Raw genomic sequence first — 18207 nt, forward strand, 5'->3', positions numbered from 1 at the left:
CTTCGACCCCGCCGCCGGCGCCTTTGGTGGGTCCGGATCCAGGTCGTCGCCGGTGGATTTAACGACCTCGCCGGCGCCGACCCCACAGGTGTCACCCCCGGCGCCGTCCTCAGGCGGAGCCGTTCCCGACGCCTCCCTCAACCCGGTTCGGGCGCCGATTCAGACGCCGTTTGGTGAGTTTACTTTCCATGAACTGAACCCATCCTTTACTGACCCTGAGTACCAGGTGATGGGTGATGAGGAGGATTGGGAGGGGTCTGAGGACCCTCTGACACGTGAGTGCCAGTCTTATGAGGACTGGGCAGGTGAACTTGGGGAAGCCAGTGGTTTAGACACTTCGCCTATCACTGGCTTTGTCTCTCCTCCTAGCGTGGCTATGGAGGAGGGGGCAACCTATAGTGTGGTGTTGATGAGGGCAGCCAAGGCCTTGGGCCTTGAGCTCCCCGTCGCGGCCGTGAGAACTAACCTCCTCACCGAGGTCTTTAAGCCGCAGTCATGCTCAGCCGAGCCTCTGCTGCCGTTTAACTAGGCCTTATCTGATGCTACGGGTTCGCCCGTAGATAGGAACGTGGCCAGACGCCACCGCCCGGCCCCGGGTGACCCATGTTTCCTGTCCACCCACCCCTCCCCTGAGAGCCTGGTCATCCAGGCCTCCAACTCCCAGACCGCATTCCCGTCTGCTCCGCTGGACAGGGAATCCAAGAGGTATGAGCAGTATGGCATAAAGATCTTCTCCTCCCTTAATCTGGGACTGCGGTCTTCCAACACTGCATGCCTCTTGGGCCGCTACACCCACGCTCTGTGGGATACGGTCGCGGAAGTGCTGCCAGAGTGTCCGTTGGAGGTACGGGACGCAGCCAGATATTCTATCCGGTGTGGACTGGATACCACCGACTCACTGGGCAGAGCGATGGCAGCGACGGTGGCGGTCAGACGCCACGCCTGGTTGAGGTCAGCCAATTTCTCGGCCGATGTCCAGAACACTCTGATGGACATGCCGTTCGATGGCCGGCGCCTTTTTGGCGACAAGGCAGACCATGCGCTTGAGCGTTTTAAGGACTCCAGGGCTACGGCAAAGTCCTTGGGCCTCTCGGCCCCACGCCAGCAATCGGCTGCCTTTCACTCCTTTCGTGGCCACGGAAGGGGTGTACCCACACGTGCTGCCAGCCACGCTCCGCAGGGTAATACCCAACACGGTGGTGGCCGTGGAAACCGCTGTGGCGGCGGTAGGGGACAGCGGCGAGGTCAGTCCACACCTTCCCCCGCAGTATCCGCCTCAAAACTCTCCTTGTCCGTGCTTTCAGGCCCATGTGACGCCAGTGGGTGGCAGGGTTCGCCATCACCTCCTCCACTGGCGCACTGTCACGTCGGACAGGTGGGTGCTGCAGATCGTCCGAAGGGGCTACTCCCTCCCCTTCGAGGCAACTCCTCCAGCCATGCCAACGCAGAACCACCGTGTATCGGGGGATCATTTGCGACTTCTGCAGGAGGAAGTTACGGCCCTCTTGGCCAAGGGGGCCATCGAGCGCGTTCCTGGGCCAGAAGTAGGGTGTGGTTGCTACTCCCACTACTTTCTGGTACCCAAGAAGGGCAAAGGGGGCCTACGCCCTATCTTGGACCTACGGAACGTCAACGGCTTCCTCCGGAAGGAGAAGTTCAAGATGCTGGCACTGGCTCAGGTTTTAGCTGCCCTGGACCCAGGAGACTGGATGGTAGCGTTGGACTTGCAGGACGCTTATTTCCACATTCCCGTCCTGCTGGCCCACGGGCGCTACCTGCTGTTCACGGTTGGCCACAAGCACTTTCAGTACACCGTGCTCCCCTTCGGCCTTACCAGCGCCCCACGGGTGTTCACAAAGGTGATGGCGGTGGTCGCAGCTCATCTGCGTAGGTTAGGGGTTTCAGTCTTCCCCTACCTCAACGACTGGTTGTTGAAGGCGGGCTCACCACAGACAGTCGTCAACCACCTCCAGATGACGGCAGACCTCCTGCACCAGCTGGGGTTCTCCATCAATGTGCCGAAGTCACACCTGTGCCCCTCTCAGAAGCTCCTCTTCATCGGAGCGGTCCTAGACTCGGCGCGGTTTCGGGTTTATCCGCCCGAACAGTGGGTCCGGGATATTCAGGCTCTGATTCCCATCTTTCAGCCGTTATCCCGGATCTTGGTCAGGTTGACGCTGAGGCTTCTGGGGCTGATGGCCTCCTGCATCCTACTGGTGCGTGACGCCAGGTGGCAGATGCGGGCTCTGCAGTGGGACCTGAAGTTTCAGTGGGACCAGCATCAGGGAAACCTGTCCGACCACGTCCTGATCTCGGAGGGCACTGCGAGACCGCTGCAGTGGTGGCTCACGGACCGCGATTGGGTCAGCGGCAGATCCCTCTCCCTTCCCCAACCGGAGCGCGTAGTTGTGACGGACGCGTCCCTCCAGGGCTGGAAAGGCCACATGGGAGAGGCGGAGATCAGAGGCCTCTGGTCTCCGGCGGAGTCCCGGCTCCATATCAATCTTTTGGAGCTGCGGGCGATTCGTCTAGCACTGAAGGCATTCCTCCCCTCTGTCCGAGGGAGTGTAGTGCAGGTGTTCACGGACAACACCACCGCCATGTGGTACTGCAACAATCAGGTCGGGGTGGGGTCGTGGCCCCTCTGCCAGAAGGCTCTGCGCCTCTGGCAATGGCTGGAACATCAGGGCGTGACCCTGGTGGTTCAACACCTGGCAGGTTCTCTGAACGCCAGGGCGGACGAACTCAGCCGCCGGTGCATGATGGATCACGAATGGCGTCTGAACTCGGACGTGGCGCAAGGTCTCTTTCTGCAGTGGGGAGAGCCTTGGTTAGATCTATTCGCCACCGAAGAGAACGCGCAATGTCATCAGTTCTGCACGTTGGAATTTCCAAGGCAGCACTCCCTCGGAGGCGCTTTTCGGCGCGAGTGGAGTTGCGGTCTGTTGTACGCCTTTCCGCCTATACCACTTCTGCCCAGAGTGCTGAAGAAGATCAAGCGCGACCGGGCCCAAGTCATCCTTGTGGCTCCGGACTGGGCACGAAGGTACTGGTATCCCAAGCTACTCAGTATGTCAGTCGATCCCCCGGTTCGTCTGCCTCTTCGGGAGGTCCTTCTGTCGCAGCAGCATGGGACAGTCCTCCACCCGAACCTGTCCAGTCTCCACCTCCATGCTTGGAGATTGAGCGGCGACGGATGAGGCCATTTGACTTGCCTCCGGAAGTCTGTAACGTCATTCTGGCAGCCAGGCGTCCCTCCACAATGTTGGTATACATCTGCAGGTGGAACAGATTTGTGGCATGGTGCACAGCAAAGGCTGTGGATCCTCTCTGCCCCTCTTTCTGAGGTTCTTCTCTTCCTTCTCTCTCTTGCCCAGCAGGGCTCTGCTCTGGGCACTATCAAGGGCTATCTTTCTGCCCTTTCAGCCTTCTTAAGGCTGCCTGATCAACCATCTTTGTTCAAGTCCCCTATTGTAAATCGATTCCTAAAAGGCATCACACAAACATTTCCACCTGTTCCGTTTGTGATGCCTCAGTGGGACTTGAACCTTGTACTTACGTTTCTGATGTGCGCTCCCTTTGAGCCACTTCACAACTGTCCTCTCCGCCTTTTTACACTGAAGACTGCTTTCCTGGTTGCCATCACCTCTGCCAGGAGAGTGAGTGAGCTCCAGGCCCTCTCTTGTACTCCTCCTTTCCTTTCTGTCCATCCGGACAAGGTTGTGTTGCGTACTAAGCCATCGTTCCTGCCCAAGGTTGTCGCAGCCTTCCACATCGGGCAGTCCATCACTTTGCCAACCTTCTTTCTGCCACCGCACCCCTCTAAAGAGGAAAGCGGCTCCACTGTCTGGACCCAAAACGTGCGCTCTCATTCTACTTGGATCGCACACACCAGTTCCGGGTGGATGACCAACTCTTTGTTGGCTACGTGGGCGCTAAGAAGGGAAAGGCGGTACTTAAGAGGACCATCTCCCGATGGATCATCTTGTGTATCCAGGCATGCTACTCCTTGGCTAGAAAGGAGCCCCCTGTTGGATTGTGGACTCGCTCCACCCGAGCCACGGCGACAACAACTGGCCTGGGCCGGGGAGTGCCCTTGCGGGACATTTGTCAGGCAGTATACGTGGGCCTCGCTGCACATGTTTGCAAGACACTATTGCCTGGACAGTCCAGTCCGGAGGGATGGCTTCTTTGGCTGCTCCGTCCTCCAGGACTTTCTGGTGTGATTATTGGTTCGCAGACCCACCACCGGGGTTGGTATTGCTGGGGTATCTATTCTAAGGTAAGGAATCTATCACTAACGTGTCTCTTTCAGATGCACAAGTTACTTCTTGTGTAACGATATATCTGTAAGAGACATTAGTTAGTGATAGATTCCTTACCGACCCGCCCATCCTCCCCGTTCTGGGAACCGATATCTAGGGTTAAGGGCATCCCCTTTTAGGGCCCTAGTTTCAATGGCACCAGTATTGGTTTTTAACACGGCTCAGCGCTTCTGGCGCGGAAAAGCTGTGGCTAGGAACTGACGTCAGCACGCGGAGGCGGCGTCTAAGTACTCAGACGACGTCATCACGGCGCCCACGCTGACGACGGACGGGAAGGCGCAGACGACGCCTACCGACGGGCAAGGGTACTGCTACGCAAAAATTTCCGGATCCAATCTGGCGCCTGGGGATATTCTAAGGTAAGGAATCTATCACTAACTAATGTCTCTTACAGATATATCATTACACAAGTAGTAACTTGTGCATCACGACCTCCACCTCTTTCTCTGAGTTAACCCCTCTTGTAATTCGTTCATTTAACATCTTCCTCTTTTGTCTCCTCATCTGCAGGGACCCCTTTGCCATGCACCAGCAACAAATGAACCGAATGTTATCAGGAGGCATGGGTGGTTTTGGCTTCAGTCCTTTCCTTCCTCTCACTGATGGTGGTGTATTCTCACCAGGGGCAGCTCGACCAGCTCCAGCCCCAGCCCCTGTAAGACGAGTGCAGGTGAGGCTCTGCTGCTCCAGCTGCTGATAGTGGCAAGCAGAAATTTGGCGCTCCTGTTTTGTAAGCTTCACCAATCTCATTCTTCCTGCCTCTTTTCTCTTTCAGCCTGGAGCCATGGCACCATTTGGAGCTTTTCCAATGGTGAGTGAAGGATGTGAAAAGACACTGTCGATCAAGAGTTCAAGTCGATTGGAGGGTTGGGTTAGAAGAAAATTAGCCAAATGCGAGACTTAAATGGTGTTTGCATTAAGGGTGGAGGGAGTCCAAACTCCCTAAGCAAAAATAATGGATAACCTAGACCAAGCACCATCAGATCAGCTTGTACAAGTCTACAAGGAGTCTGGCTCTAAGAGGAGGCATACCTTGGTATTATAAACTATTTGAGGGTTTGGCGCCATAGACGCTCACCATGTACAGATTGACTGACGATGGACTGGAACTTTCCTTCTTAGTAACTCCTTTTCTTCTTTTTGTTAGGGCGGAGGGATTGCTGATATGTTTGGAATGATGAATAACATGATGGGCAATATGGTAAGTTCTACTCTGAGTTTCTTAAAATTTATCTCTGGCCTCCACTTAGCCTTATGTTTCCTCATACAGCATTTGTTAGACCGTCTTTATATTTTTTTTAAAACGCTCACCCTCTTTTCAGAGCGGGATGCCAGCCTGCCAGACGTATTCGTCTTCCACGTTTGTCTCATACTCCAACATGACTCCAGATGGCGCCCCCAAGGTGTACCAGGAGACCTCCCAGATGCGTGCAACTCCGGGTGGGGTGAGTTCTATGTTTAAGGATGGAATCTATGTTTTGATGGATTGAGGGATGTGGCTTTCTCATAGCCAATGTTTTTTTCCTTTTTGCTTTTGCCTCATTTTCTTTTTTCCCCTTGGTTATTTCGATTTTTCCTGTTGCCATTTATGACTTTTCTTTTATCTCTCACTCATTCTTTACTCTACCAGTCCATCACTCATTGGTTATCATTACCCCACTTCAGTTCTCTGATACTGTGCCCCTCCCATTTTGTGGGAACTATATTGAGCTTGAGATGCTCTGTAGATGCTTTGTAGTGTTCTAGGTTGTAGCACCATAAGGTTCTATAGCGGGGACAGGAGGATTTCTGAGCAAGTTGGCAGGGGCACGAAGCATAACTTTGTTTATTGTCTTGAGTGGGGCTCCAGGTGTTTCTGAGTAGGAGATTGAAACTTCTACAGTAGATTCTAGATGGTTTCTAAATGTGGGTGTGTACTTTATTCATCTGCAGGTGCGAGAGACACGACGGACGGTGCGGGACTCCAGCAGCGGCTTGGAACAGATGTCTGTTGGACATCATATCCGTGAACGAGGGCATGTGATTCAGCGATCTCGAAACCATCGTACTGGAGACCGGGAGGAACAGCAGGACTACATCAACCTGGAAGAGAGTGAGTGACGTGACGTGAAGGGGAAGAGGGAAGATCTCTTCGCTCAATAAAACTGTTATTTGTGGCCTTTGCATAACCACATCAAGGGAGGGGATTTTCCAATTGCTATGTTATACCGATTTGTAGAACTCACTATTACCTGTGAGGGTATCCTAGTGCTGAGAAGCTGTGGGACTACTTGAAATGTCATGCCTTCAGCTTCTTGCTGAATTCAATAAGTTGGGAGGAGGCTCTTCTTTCGTGTTCCATAATTAGGCATGGCCAGATTGCTTGCCAACATTTTATATGCAATTTGGATGCAGGGAAAATGCCATATGCTGACTTTTGCCAAGTAGCTATGTGGCATCACTACACCTAATTAAGACCTACTTTGTTGATAGACAAACTGGAAGCAAACCAGTAATTCGACCTACAGTATTGCAGGAATTGTTTACTTTACTTCCTGTGCTTCTACTTCAAGCCACTCCACTTTGAGCCATCCACTGCTTAGGGACGCTTATTGTACTGGTTTACATTATGTGCACAGAGTGATAATCTTGATTCAGTAGATAGGGGTAGGCTTGGTTAAATGTCTAACATGGGGGGGACGCAAGGTGATTAAGGTAAACAGTCCGCCCGCTAATTCTGTCATAATATCCATCGATCACTGCTAAACTGTTCCTGAACGGCGTAATTGCCACAGCTCCCGCCCAACGTAGTTGCAGTGTTCAAGCCCTGTGCTGGGTGAACGCTGGGGACATGAAGTCCCATGAACCAGGTGGCACTAGGCTGCATAGCCGCCATGAAGAGTGTAGAGGCCCTGTTAAGACCTCGCTGGCATGTGGTGAGGGCTCTGACACCAGGACGACCCACACTGTGGCTGCTGGAGAGAGGGCTCAGATGCTACATCAATAACTTCAGCAGCAGCAGATCTACATGAAAGCACACCTGCACTGCAGCCCTCCGATATGCCAGCACACTCCGGTGATACAGCACTAATCCTAGCAGCAATTTGTGAGTTTCGAGTGCCTCTGGAGGCCAAAGTGGCTACATTGACTATCAACCTCAACATATTGAGGGATGATAATAAAGAACTAAATGATCCAAAGCAGAAACAACTCTTAAGGGACTAGAACCACAGTCAAAAGCCCCCACCAATGAGCTCCAACCCCTGACGGAACGAGTGCAGATACTAGAAAACCGAACGGAGGATGCTGAGGGAAGGGTGAGGCATACAAATCTCCCTAAAGTGGGCCTACATTAAAACTTTGAAGGCCCCAATGCCACCCTCTTAAGTGAATAATGGCTCCAAAAACGTGTGCCCTCATGGCCTCTATCCCATGTTTACAGTAAAGAGGAACCGACCCCCTCCTGCCAGGATCATCCCCAAAACCAATTGTAGCAAAAATCCTGCACTTCAGAAAGCAAGATGATCTCCTTAGTGCTGCCCAAAAAAAGGCTCACAATTAGTGGGTCATACTACAGTTCTGATTTTCCCATACTTTACATTGACGGTACAGCTCTACAGGACTTCATTCCGATCAGTCAAGAAGCATCTGCGGGAATTGGCCCTAACATATGCCTTACTCTACCCGGCAAAGTTAAAAGTAATTCTGAACCAAGAAGCCCACTTTTTCATGTCATCGAAAGAAGCCTGGTCATAGATTGATCAACTGCCCGCTGCTCCAGGGACCTGGAGAAATTCCCAAAACAGTCCCCGGTGCGAGCAACGATGAGCACGGCCCAGACACGCCAGAATCGGGAGAGTTGGAACCCATACTGAGACCCCCTCAGCAGATCCGGGATGCCCAGATACCAGCAGCAGCAATCCGGATCAGGCGATTTCCACCTGAATCCACGGGGTCCAGTGGAGACCTCTCAGGCTCTGACCAGAGCAACACGCCCAATATCCTTTCAGATGGGACTTCAAAAACAGCAGATAAAATTGTGTGAGCCCCTTATATAAACCCCAAGCACTGACTAGAAACCTTTAGACTACAAAGGGACTACCGTCCACCAGCAGAGCCGTTGCCTCAGCCTCACGCCCCAATCAGCCATGGTTACGCACTTGATCCATATTGCTTACTACAAGCCTGCTCTCAGCAGAGTTTACAGTTTCTCTGTTTACTATTCTGGTCCGGCACAGGACAGTTTTCTATTTGGGCCCCTAGACCACACACCTAAGATGCAAAACTCTCAGGGAGCCCTCAAGTCATGGCGCACCGTTCATTTTTCCCCAAATCGTGATGATGAACCTGGGTAAATACATAGCTCTCATGTGAAATGTTAGGGCGTTACGCACCCTGCGGATGCTCTATGGAGTGCAGGCACAGCTAAGAAGAGAAAGCGCCCACATTTTTTGGAGCCCCACTTCATAAACGAAGAGGGCAGCAAACTGAGATGCAAATGGCACTGTCAATTGTACTACGCCACATACTCCACCTTTGCTAGAGGAACATATGGATAACTAACACTGCCATGCTTATTTAAAACACCAGACCGATTTTGACAACCTCATCAACTGCTCAGATGGATTAGGCTCCTTTACAGTGTACACACAGCAAGGGAAAACTGGCCAACACATATCTGCAGCGTTTTCGATAGCAAGGAGCACAAGACAGGGTTGCCCCTTGTCACCTTTGCTGTTTACGTTGGCCATCGAGCCCTTCGTTATGTGGCTATAGAGGATTGGTCTAACCTGGAGTATCCCCCTGGCCAATACCATACATGGTGTTTTACTCTATGCAGATAATATGCTTGTGTACATCCGAGATGTTGAGACCGATCTCACTCCGCTATCACAAGATCTCTTAGCCTTTGCCCTGGTCTTGGGTCTAAGAGTCCATCCTGAGAAATTGCAGATCTTCCCTTTCACACGAAAGTGGTCGAGAAATCGATTCTACTAGGAGCCCACAGCTTACACTGAATCACAACTACGTTTCGTTACCTCTGCTTCAATATGCACAACCCATACTGACCTATTGAACGATAACCTGGGGAGGGCCACAAGAGCCTAGCGGGCCCAGGTGATCGTCTGGTCCTCTTTGTTACTCTCCACTCTGGGACGTATAGCAATCTCCCAGATGTTGATGGTCCCAAGACTACTATATTATTAATGAAATCTTCCCCTTACGGTACCAAGAAGGAATCCAGACAGCTAGACGTCCTACTGATAACCCTCCTTAGGGGATCGTGGTGGCTTAGAATACAACTGGTGAAGCAGAGACTCTCACAGGATGAGGGAGTGTGGTGAGCCCCAGACTTTTATGGGTATTAACTGGCAGCTCAATTTCAGTGGCCAACTAGATGGTTTGTAGGAACCCATCTGCAAGAAATTAGATGCTCAGGTGACCAGGCCCAAACAGGGTACCTAAACAAGCTGCTAAGTATTTTAAACTTGTCAGCCATCTTATTATCGATTCTGTTTTCTGCCATTTTATAGTGGTGGTTCTGAGTGTACCTTTCAAAGTACGCTCAGAACATGGCACGAGTTACGGCATGGGTTTGCCGCTGTAGTAACCACGACTGGTAAATTTCAGTTATTTGTTGCTTTTGAGCCAGAACCCCTGCACTGTATGGATTCACATCGGAATCCGGCCCTCCTATGGCCTCGGAACTGAAGACGTGGGAGGAAGCTGGTCTCTACACTCTGGGAGATCTATACCAGGAGGGTGATCTAATGGACTTTCCCACACTTCACGTCCAGTTCAACCTCCTGAAAGGCCAGATTCTGCGGGAAAGGCAGATTAGAGGATCCTTTAGAAGGCTCCGATAATGGAGCCCAAGAATAGTGCCATCAATGCCTTATTGCAGGCACTACATACTATAAGAAATGGCCGTAGATTGGTAACCTGGTTGTACAGAGCAATCGGAGATCACACCAAAATCTCCCTACAACCGCCTCAGAAAAGCATGGGAGGAACTATCAGCGAGAGCATTGCACCACAAGGAATTGCAGAGGGCCTTGGCATCACCTTAAAGTTCTCTAGAAGCACAAGATTCCGCTTCATTCCATTAAATATCATGCATATGGCTTATTTAACACCACAGAAAATTGGCCACATGTTTCCGGGGGCGTGCACAGACTGCTTTCGTTGCTACCACTCTCCCGCAGACTTCAAACATGTCCTTTGGGAATGCCAGTCGCTGAGAAACTACTGGGAACACAATCTATACGGGCATGAGCAGATTAAAGTTAACATCGGTTGAGGCCTGCATGATCGGCATATTTCCAAGATTCTCTAGCATAAAGTTTCTACGAGGTTTACAGATCTGCTTGCTAAACGATGCGTTGCAATGCACTGGAGGCCAGCTTGCCCAAGACTATGGCTTCCTGTCTAACAGACTCCATATTCTGGGCTGAAATGTAGAGTAGTCTTAGTATATATGGGGCAACCCAATAAACCTTTGTAGGCTTGGGCAAGGTAAATGATTGAGGTAAGAGGTGTCTACAAGGGATTTTGTTTATAAACTAAGTACATATAATTTAAGAAAAATATCACTTTCAGGATTCGTAAATCAATTGAACCTGACTGTATCCATAGGATAACTAGTATATTCCAATGTTGTTCAGACCGGTACATTCAATGAAGAGCAAAAAGAGGAGAAATTAAAAAGCACACAGCAAACTGATTTTATATATAGGAAAAAAACGTATATTTGACTCAATCATGGGGATATAGCGAAATCAATCTAAGTACAAAAGTCATGAAAGGCTGTACATATAACTTCACAGATCAATTCACAACATAGCACCAACTCCGTAAATTAGTAAGGAAAATCCAGTTCATAAATGAAAGAAAGGCTTCTTCCAATGCATAAATGCTGTGGAGATGATGTTATTGGTCGACGTTTCGGTCTTCCTCGTCATCTATGAGACCATCAGGACTAGTGTTTTTCTAAAAAGAAAGCCCCTTGAAGTAACTGAGCACAAATTGCCACTGGTTTCTCCAATGAACGATTATTTTCTTCAATCCAGGAGACCTGAAAGTGTAATGCTGAACACTCAGTATTACAGAAGTTTAATGATAGCCGCAAAAAATCCAAGTTCGTGGTATTAATCTCACGATTGGCGAAAGGACCCTCCGCAGTGTCGAGTAGACCTGTACACAAAGCTACTCTCAATTTTGCCCTTTTTATAGCTTAATCTCTCGCAAATGCGAGACCTATTGCATTTACACGCACACACGCCACACACGCACAAACGCCGCACACACGCCACACACACGCCACACACACACACACACACACACACTCCACACACACACACACACTCCACACACAGAGCCACACACACACAGAGCCACACACACAGAGCCACACGCACATTGTGACTACCTATATTGTTTGTGACTACTATTTTAATGTATCGCACACCAATAGAAATCCAAGTAACTAAACTGAAAATGCTGGGACTGAAAATCGCATTGGATGGCGGGTAAAGATGAAGGTGTTTTCTGACGATGGCCAAAACGCCCGACAAAAACCCTTACTATTCCTGATAAACATGGGTCGGGGAGGGGGTGTAAAATGCATATGGTGAAGTATGTAACTATAATTGGCTGCGGTGCAGGCAGTTCCTCTTTTCTAGTTCAATGACTTATGGGGAAGGGCAAGAGACACAAGCCTTTATAATCTCGAGCAATTTACACTCCAACACTGGCCATTTTAAATGTAATGTGTTAATGATGACACTTTATTCTTGAAATGTTGATCTTTTTCAGCAAAACGAGACTCCAGTTTGAGCATAATAAGATATTGGGCGTTGCGTTGGGCAATGTCTGCCAATGTACATACATCTAAGGAGAAGAAATACCATTCTATTGCACAGTGGAAGAGTCCTTTCAGGTCGCATAACTGCGCTTTGAGATAAAATAGCTTTCTTGTAAGACATGCATACCACTTCGACACAGTCTATAATCTGGTTCAATACTAGCATGCACTGACGGAATGCCATTTGAGGCTGGTTTGATACCATTTAACCAATTAGTCAAATTCTAAATACAGAGCTAAAAGTTCATCTTAAAGAACCGCGGCGGCTATAATTTACGTGGACAATTACTTCTGCATCTAGACTTTTCCATGGCGGGCATTTTAGTTTGAAGTAAGGGACAATGCCTAATAATAATGCTGGGGCACAAATAGCGCGACAATCAAGTTGTGCACAGCAGCTCGGTTAATTAGGGTTTCCAAGGCTGAAGTTTGAGCGAGAATTGGAAGGAGAGCAAACGTTTAAATGAGAACTCAATTTTCAAAATGATGGCGAAAAAGCCCCTTTACTGCCAAAGTGATTGGCTGCTGGCAGACCCCCGTAGGGTGGGGGAGTACCAGGCAGCTTAAGCCAGAACCCAGTAGTAAATCGAGGCAGTTCTCCACTGAGAGAAGATTGAAAACTGGTCAGGGGAGGGGGACGAGGACAAGCCCAACACCACAGAATGGTGGAACTTCTCCTCTGTAGATTAACCACTCACCTTTATCGTAGCAGGGCTGAAAGCCGATGCAGGTTCGCGACAGCGCCACTGTCAATCAACAAGAGCCTTACCTAATCTATAAAACATCAGTGTACTAGACCAGTGGCCGGAGTCTGATATACCATTATCAGTAACTATCCCCTGAATGTGTGAAATAACACTATTCAACAGGTCAAGATGTATAAATTTAGAAACAAAAATATGTACACAGGTAACCACTCACTGCAAACAAAAAATGTGTGAGCAGAGAGAGTGCCTCACGGTTGCAACACCTGAGGGGGTTCCCGGCTAGCAATTGCTGGTATACCCACTTCTCTCATCATCGGTCACTCTCTCTGTGTGAAGACCAAAGAAGTACACACTAACATTCAAATGTGCACAGGTGAGAATAGTGACAGATAGACAGACAGTGAACAAATGAAAACACTTATTGTGTAAAGTGTGTATAAATACACCTGCGACCCCATAAGAGAAAGGTAAAAGCCTGGTGAGGTTTTGCTGGCTATCAATCTTTTATTCCGGTGCTGCAAAGCCTCCCAATTAAAAAATGGTTACTTGTATACCATCATTATTTATTTAGAACCGACATGTTTCGTTGCTCCTATTTCAGCAACTTCATCAGGGCAAAGATAGGGTTCTCTATTCTCAGCCTTCACACCTTATTAATAACTGGACCTTATGATTGCCACGTCTTCACGTACCGGCATTCATGTATCGGACCCCATGTCAACTGATCACGTGTTCACCTCAGGCTCAGAGTATCGCGAGCCCCTAGTGCCGAGTCCCTCCGGCGCTTCCGACGACGACAGCGCCACCACAACAACCAGGTCCGCGCTACATAAGGCCGCGGGAGCCCTAGTACACACAGTGCACCCTACACGCAGCACATGCTCTCCAGAAACAACAAAAAATACAACTGGCACTTTCCCACAAAAAATATCGCACACAGTGGTCTATCAATAGCAACATGAGACATAAAGAGTACAATTTAGAAGCCTCACTCACCATCCCTGGAAAATATCAGTGATAACATAAACATTGCATACAGCGCCCACTATATTCATAAGACAATATTTGGCACTTTAAGACTCAAATGACTATATCTTGTTAACAATAGAAGGATCATAACTCCAACACGTGTGGAGATTTGTGTTATATTCTTACTGTTCAACATACGTCTTGAAAATTGGTATTTTGTGTTGAAGAGCATGCTCCGGTTCACCCATCAAAACACATGTGGGGTGGGGTGGGGTGGGGTGGGGGGGACAACGCTGAGAATGCCATAAGCCACACGAAACTGTCATCTGTAAGTAAGTAAATTGCGGGTGGGGTATAAAACATTGTCACCCTATAAACTGCTCTATTTCTGGATTATTGCCGATCCTTTGAGTGTTTTAATGGAGGCATAAAGTCAAGGCATGGGGCTGAGAGCAGCGCGCGCTCTCCCTGGGTTGGGGGGGGGGGGGGATTCAATGGCTAACATTAAATCCCCTTGAAATGGACCCCCCTCCTCCAGTTCAAAGTGAAGGGGGCATCTCATGCTTTGCTCCAAATGTCCAGTTATGTAAAGGGCTGCTCTTTCGTTTCCCCGAAGGGCCTCTAGAGGTCTGCGGAGAGAGTTGGGAGGGAGGGAGGGAGGGAGGGAGGGAGGTGGAGGGCAGGCAGGGAGAGGTGGAAGGGAACAGAGAGGGGAAAAGAGGGTGAGGAAAAGAGAAAACGTGGAGAGGGAAGTCTAACAACAGGGCGTTAGGAAGCCGGTGATCGAAGCAAGGAATAAAGACATAGCGGAGGGGTGATGGGAGGACATGGTGAAGGGAGGACCTACTCATGGAAAGGGTAAAGAACGGTAAAAGGAGGAATAAGGTGAGGTATCGGGAAGTGGGGATGGGAGAATAGCGAGGGGGAGGGGTGAGTGGCGCGAGGGAGGGAGGTGGAGGGAATGAGTGAGGGGAAGGGGGGGAGGGCAATGATTGCAGGTCTGTAAGATGGAGCAAGCAGGCAGCAGCCGAGCTAGGGCAGCGGCACGAGACGCCCACGGCCGTACATCATACACCTCTTCATATTGTGTCTTAAATACCAGCGGAACACGGGAGCCCGTTGTGGAGGGCGCGCTGATGGCTGCGGGGGGAGGCTGTGGGCTCCCCGCCCTGGTTCTTCTCTTCCTGCTTCTCGGCTTTGCTGTGGGGGAGTAGGTTTCTGGTTCCGGAGGCTCCGAGTTGCGGTGTATAGAGCTGTAGCCAGCTCATAGTAGGTCTCAGCTGATAGCCACGCTTGGATCAGGGGTGGGAGACAACAGTCGTTCTCCGTGGCCTGCGTGCATTGCAGACTCTCTTCTAGGCGGGCGGTGATTGTGACGGGGCTAGCCCTGACAGCAGTCGGGCAGTGCTTTAGGGGAGCCTCCGTCATCCCTGGCGGCAGCGGCAGACATCCGGAGAGTCCCGGCTGCCCTGGGGGTCCATGTCCGCCTGGCGCCCTGATGGTAAAACCCCCCGCCCCCAAGGCGGGGAGCGCCACCCGCGTTCACTTCATTGAGAAAGAAGTGTGTAAAACCGCACAGAAACGGGCCCAAAGGAAACACATTTGATGTGTTTGATGCGAAGGGGAAGACTGCAGAAACGGCGAGAAGACGGGAGAGGGAAGAGGATGGCGGAGAGAGGGAAAGCGCTGCCTTTAATCTTTTAGCCCTGTCCCTTTGAAACTGGGCACCCGACTTCCTGCTGGGGTAAAAGGTTCCTTATCTTCTTTATGGGGCCATCTGGACCCATAAAGAAGATAAGAAAACTTTCACTTCAGCAGTAAGTCAAGGAACCCAATCTGAAAAGGGCGGGGCTAAAAGAGAAAGGAAAATGTCTCTAGGACCTCTTCTCCAATGGCTGGCCACCGTTTAGGAGGCCAGCCAATGGAGCAGAGGGGCGAGGCTGAACTCTCGCTAGTGAAGTTATCCTCAAAACATAAAATCTCGCGAGCTCGACTGTGCATGTACGCGAAAAAGATCAGAGGAGCACTCAACCCAGCAGAGCATCCCATATTTGCCCATCTAGTCATTCCACCTGTATCTAAATAAGATTCAATTTTCTCTTCAGCCCATACCCTCTGGTTCAACACTTATTTAGCTCTTTCTGTCCTTGTTGGCTCTTTCTGCCCATGAAGGGCCAGCTACATTTAGATCCAAGTCAGATCCCAGGAAGATGGTCGGGGATAATAGAACTGCTGCCAAGTACTACATGGTCTATACTATCACAGGATTGGCTTACTCTTCCTGTTTTTACAAGCTTGTTAAATTAGTACTCCTAAGAATTCTGTTAATCAGGCACCAAGAAACTATTCTGTTAGTTGTGTATGCTTGTTAAGTAAATATAATTTCCTCATTTACCCCCTGTGTCTCTTTCTCTCACTAGGTGAGGCAGATGCCTTCGATGAAGAGTTCCAGAGGGAAACATCGCGTTACCGGCCCCAGCAGCGGGGAGGTGCATCCCGTCGACGTGCTGCATTGGAGGGGGCCCCCTTGGCCATCCGGGGACCAGAGGCCTCGCCCTCCAGACAGACACGGCGATATGACTGGTGAAGACCAAGAGATGGGGGACGCTAGTGTCACCCCCTGAAGATACAACTGGACCTCTTGTAAGTTAGGTGTGGGTTACAAAGAGAAATTTTAGGAATATTGTGGATTCCTCCTTCCATAGATAAAATACAATATGGCCATCATCTGAGAGTCTTTCTCTCATGGTAATGGTTAGGGTTTGTGCCTTGGATTAATTAAGAATCGAAACATAAACCAGCCAATAGATTATCCTTTTGAAGAGGCTTTTCGTCTCTTTCTGAAAATTATTCTCTTTAGGTATTGCCTGGTTAATCTCTATTTACCATTTGTTATCTTATTCCATTTTTATCATTTATTTGTTCTTAAAGATTTTTCAGAAGTTTGTTGCAGGAAATGGAGATGGCATGTTCTGTGTACCTGTGCCAACCTCATGCAGTTAACACGTAGATTTGGCTGGCTCTTTATCCCTGTGCTAGTCCCTTGTGCTTATCCAGTTCTATAGGTGATCGGTTGACTTTCTCTATCTGTGCAAGTCCCTAGACTACACAGTCCTAGAAGTCCCTTGTTCTATACAGTTCTAGAAGTCACAGGCTCATCTTAGTACAAGTTCCAGAGTCCATCCTCTCTTAGCACATAACAGCTCCGTGTCCCAGTGTCACTCCTCCCCAGCCCTATAGTCCTGGAGGTGACTGTCTTTGAATTCTTGGCCCTATCCTCGAAGTTAATCCGGCCAGAGGAGTGACCGATATCATTATGCCCCTCCTAACTGCCTTCTTTGACTGTAGTCCCACCTATTCTCCCTTCCTCACTATCTCTTTTCATGGTCTGTTTTTCTTTTTTCCCCACAGGTACAGACGGCAACATGAAGAACCCTCTATTGAAGTTCAGAGCCCAACAGAAAAAACAATGTGGGGAAGGGGAAGGTTATTTTTTGCAGGGAAGCCTGATATCTTTTTTCATTACTCTTCCTCATTGCTCTGGCTTCTGTTCACTTTATTTAAAAATATATGGTTTTCTTTTTCTCCATAAAGCAGCTTTTAGTTCCTTATGCCAGCATGGCAGTGTCCCTGTTAAGCAATCTTGGGGTGTGGGTGGAGGGTGGGAGTTCTCGTTTGTGCTGCGGGAAGTTGGATACCAAATAATTTAATGAAATTGAGTATGCTTTTGGGTTACTACCAACTCTTGACCCCAGCCAAGGAACGCAAGGAGAACCAATGTGGGAGGCAGGATTAAGGGGGAAGTTGGGCTTCATGCCCTTTTGCATCGTGAAACTTGTATCTAGTTATCTAGGGTTCATTTAATACAAAAAGAAAATGCAAAAAAAAGTTAAAAGTTGAAAGAATAAAAGATATGCGAGGAGACAAATACGTGTAGTGTTGCTTTGTTCAACTTATTCTGGATATCTTTCTTCGTTAGAAACGTGTCATCATTACTGTTCATCACAATTGGATATTTTGAGGTTGTTTATCCTGATGCAACTGCTGTGAAATGCATCCTGCTAGAAGTATGACCTGAGCTTAATGGTTAGTCCCCAGATGCATTAATTTTTCTTCTGATGGCTTTTGACCCCAAAGAAGGGTACAACGTGTTAGTGCTTTTTAGGTCTCGCCTGCGCATGCGCTGCATAGGGGGGACCTCTTGGAATCGATCAGCTTTTTTGCCCAAAAACGTGCATGCTTTGCATTGCTATCAATTGCAACGTGTGCACGTTTGGCGTTTCCCCTGCCGGAGCGAGCTTTGGCGACATCTGTTTGTAATTATCTTGCAAACAGATGGTGCCCCTGCTCGCTCCTGCAAGGG

At 49.4% G+C, this 18207-nt stretch overlaps 1 protein-coding gene across 1 annotated transcript in view; it reads left to right on the forward strand.

Moving 5' to 3' along the window:
* The window catches only part of LOC147660885 (myeloid leukemia factor 2-like), an 83792-nt gene extending 66023 nt beyond the window's left edge, over window positions 1-17769 (forward strand). The window contains exons 3-9 of the mRNA XM_086951448.1: window positions 4836-4995; window positions 5101-5136; window positions 5473-5526; window positions 5648-5770; window positions 6258-6417; window positions 16265-16487; window positions 17256-17769. Coding sequence (XP_086807574.1) covers window positions 4836-4995; window positions 5101-5136; window positions 5473-5526; window positions 5648-5770; window positions 6258-6417; window positions 16265-16431 — 700 coding nt within the window. The 3' untranslated portion in view covers window positions 16432-16487; window positions 17256-17769. The remainder of the gene's footprint in view (window positions 1-4835; window positions 4996-5100; window positions 5137-5472; window positions 5527-5647; window positions 5771-6257; window positions 6418-16264; window positions 16488-17255) is intronic.
* The last annotated feature ends 438 nt before the right edge of the window (window positions 17770-18207 follow it).

Source organism: Lissotriton vulgaris, unplaced genomic scaffold, assembly GCF_964263255.1.
Source record: "Lissotriton vulgaris unplaced genomic scaffold, aLisVul1.2 SCAFFOLD_3062, whole genome shotgun sequence".
Lineage (NCBI taxonomy): Eukaryota > Metazoa > Chordata > Amphibia > Caudata > Salamandridae > Lissotriton > Lissotriton vulgaris.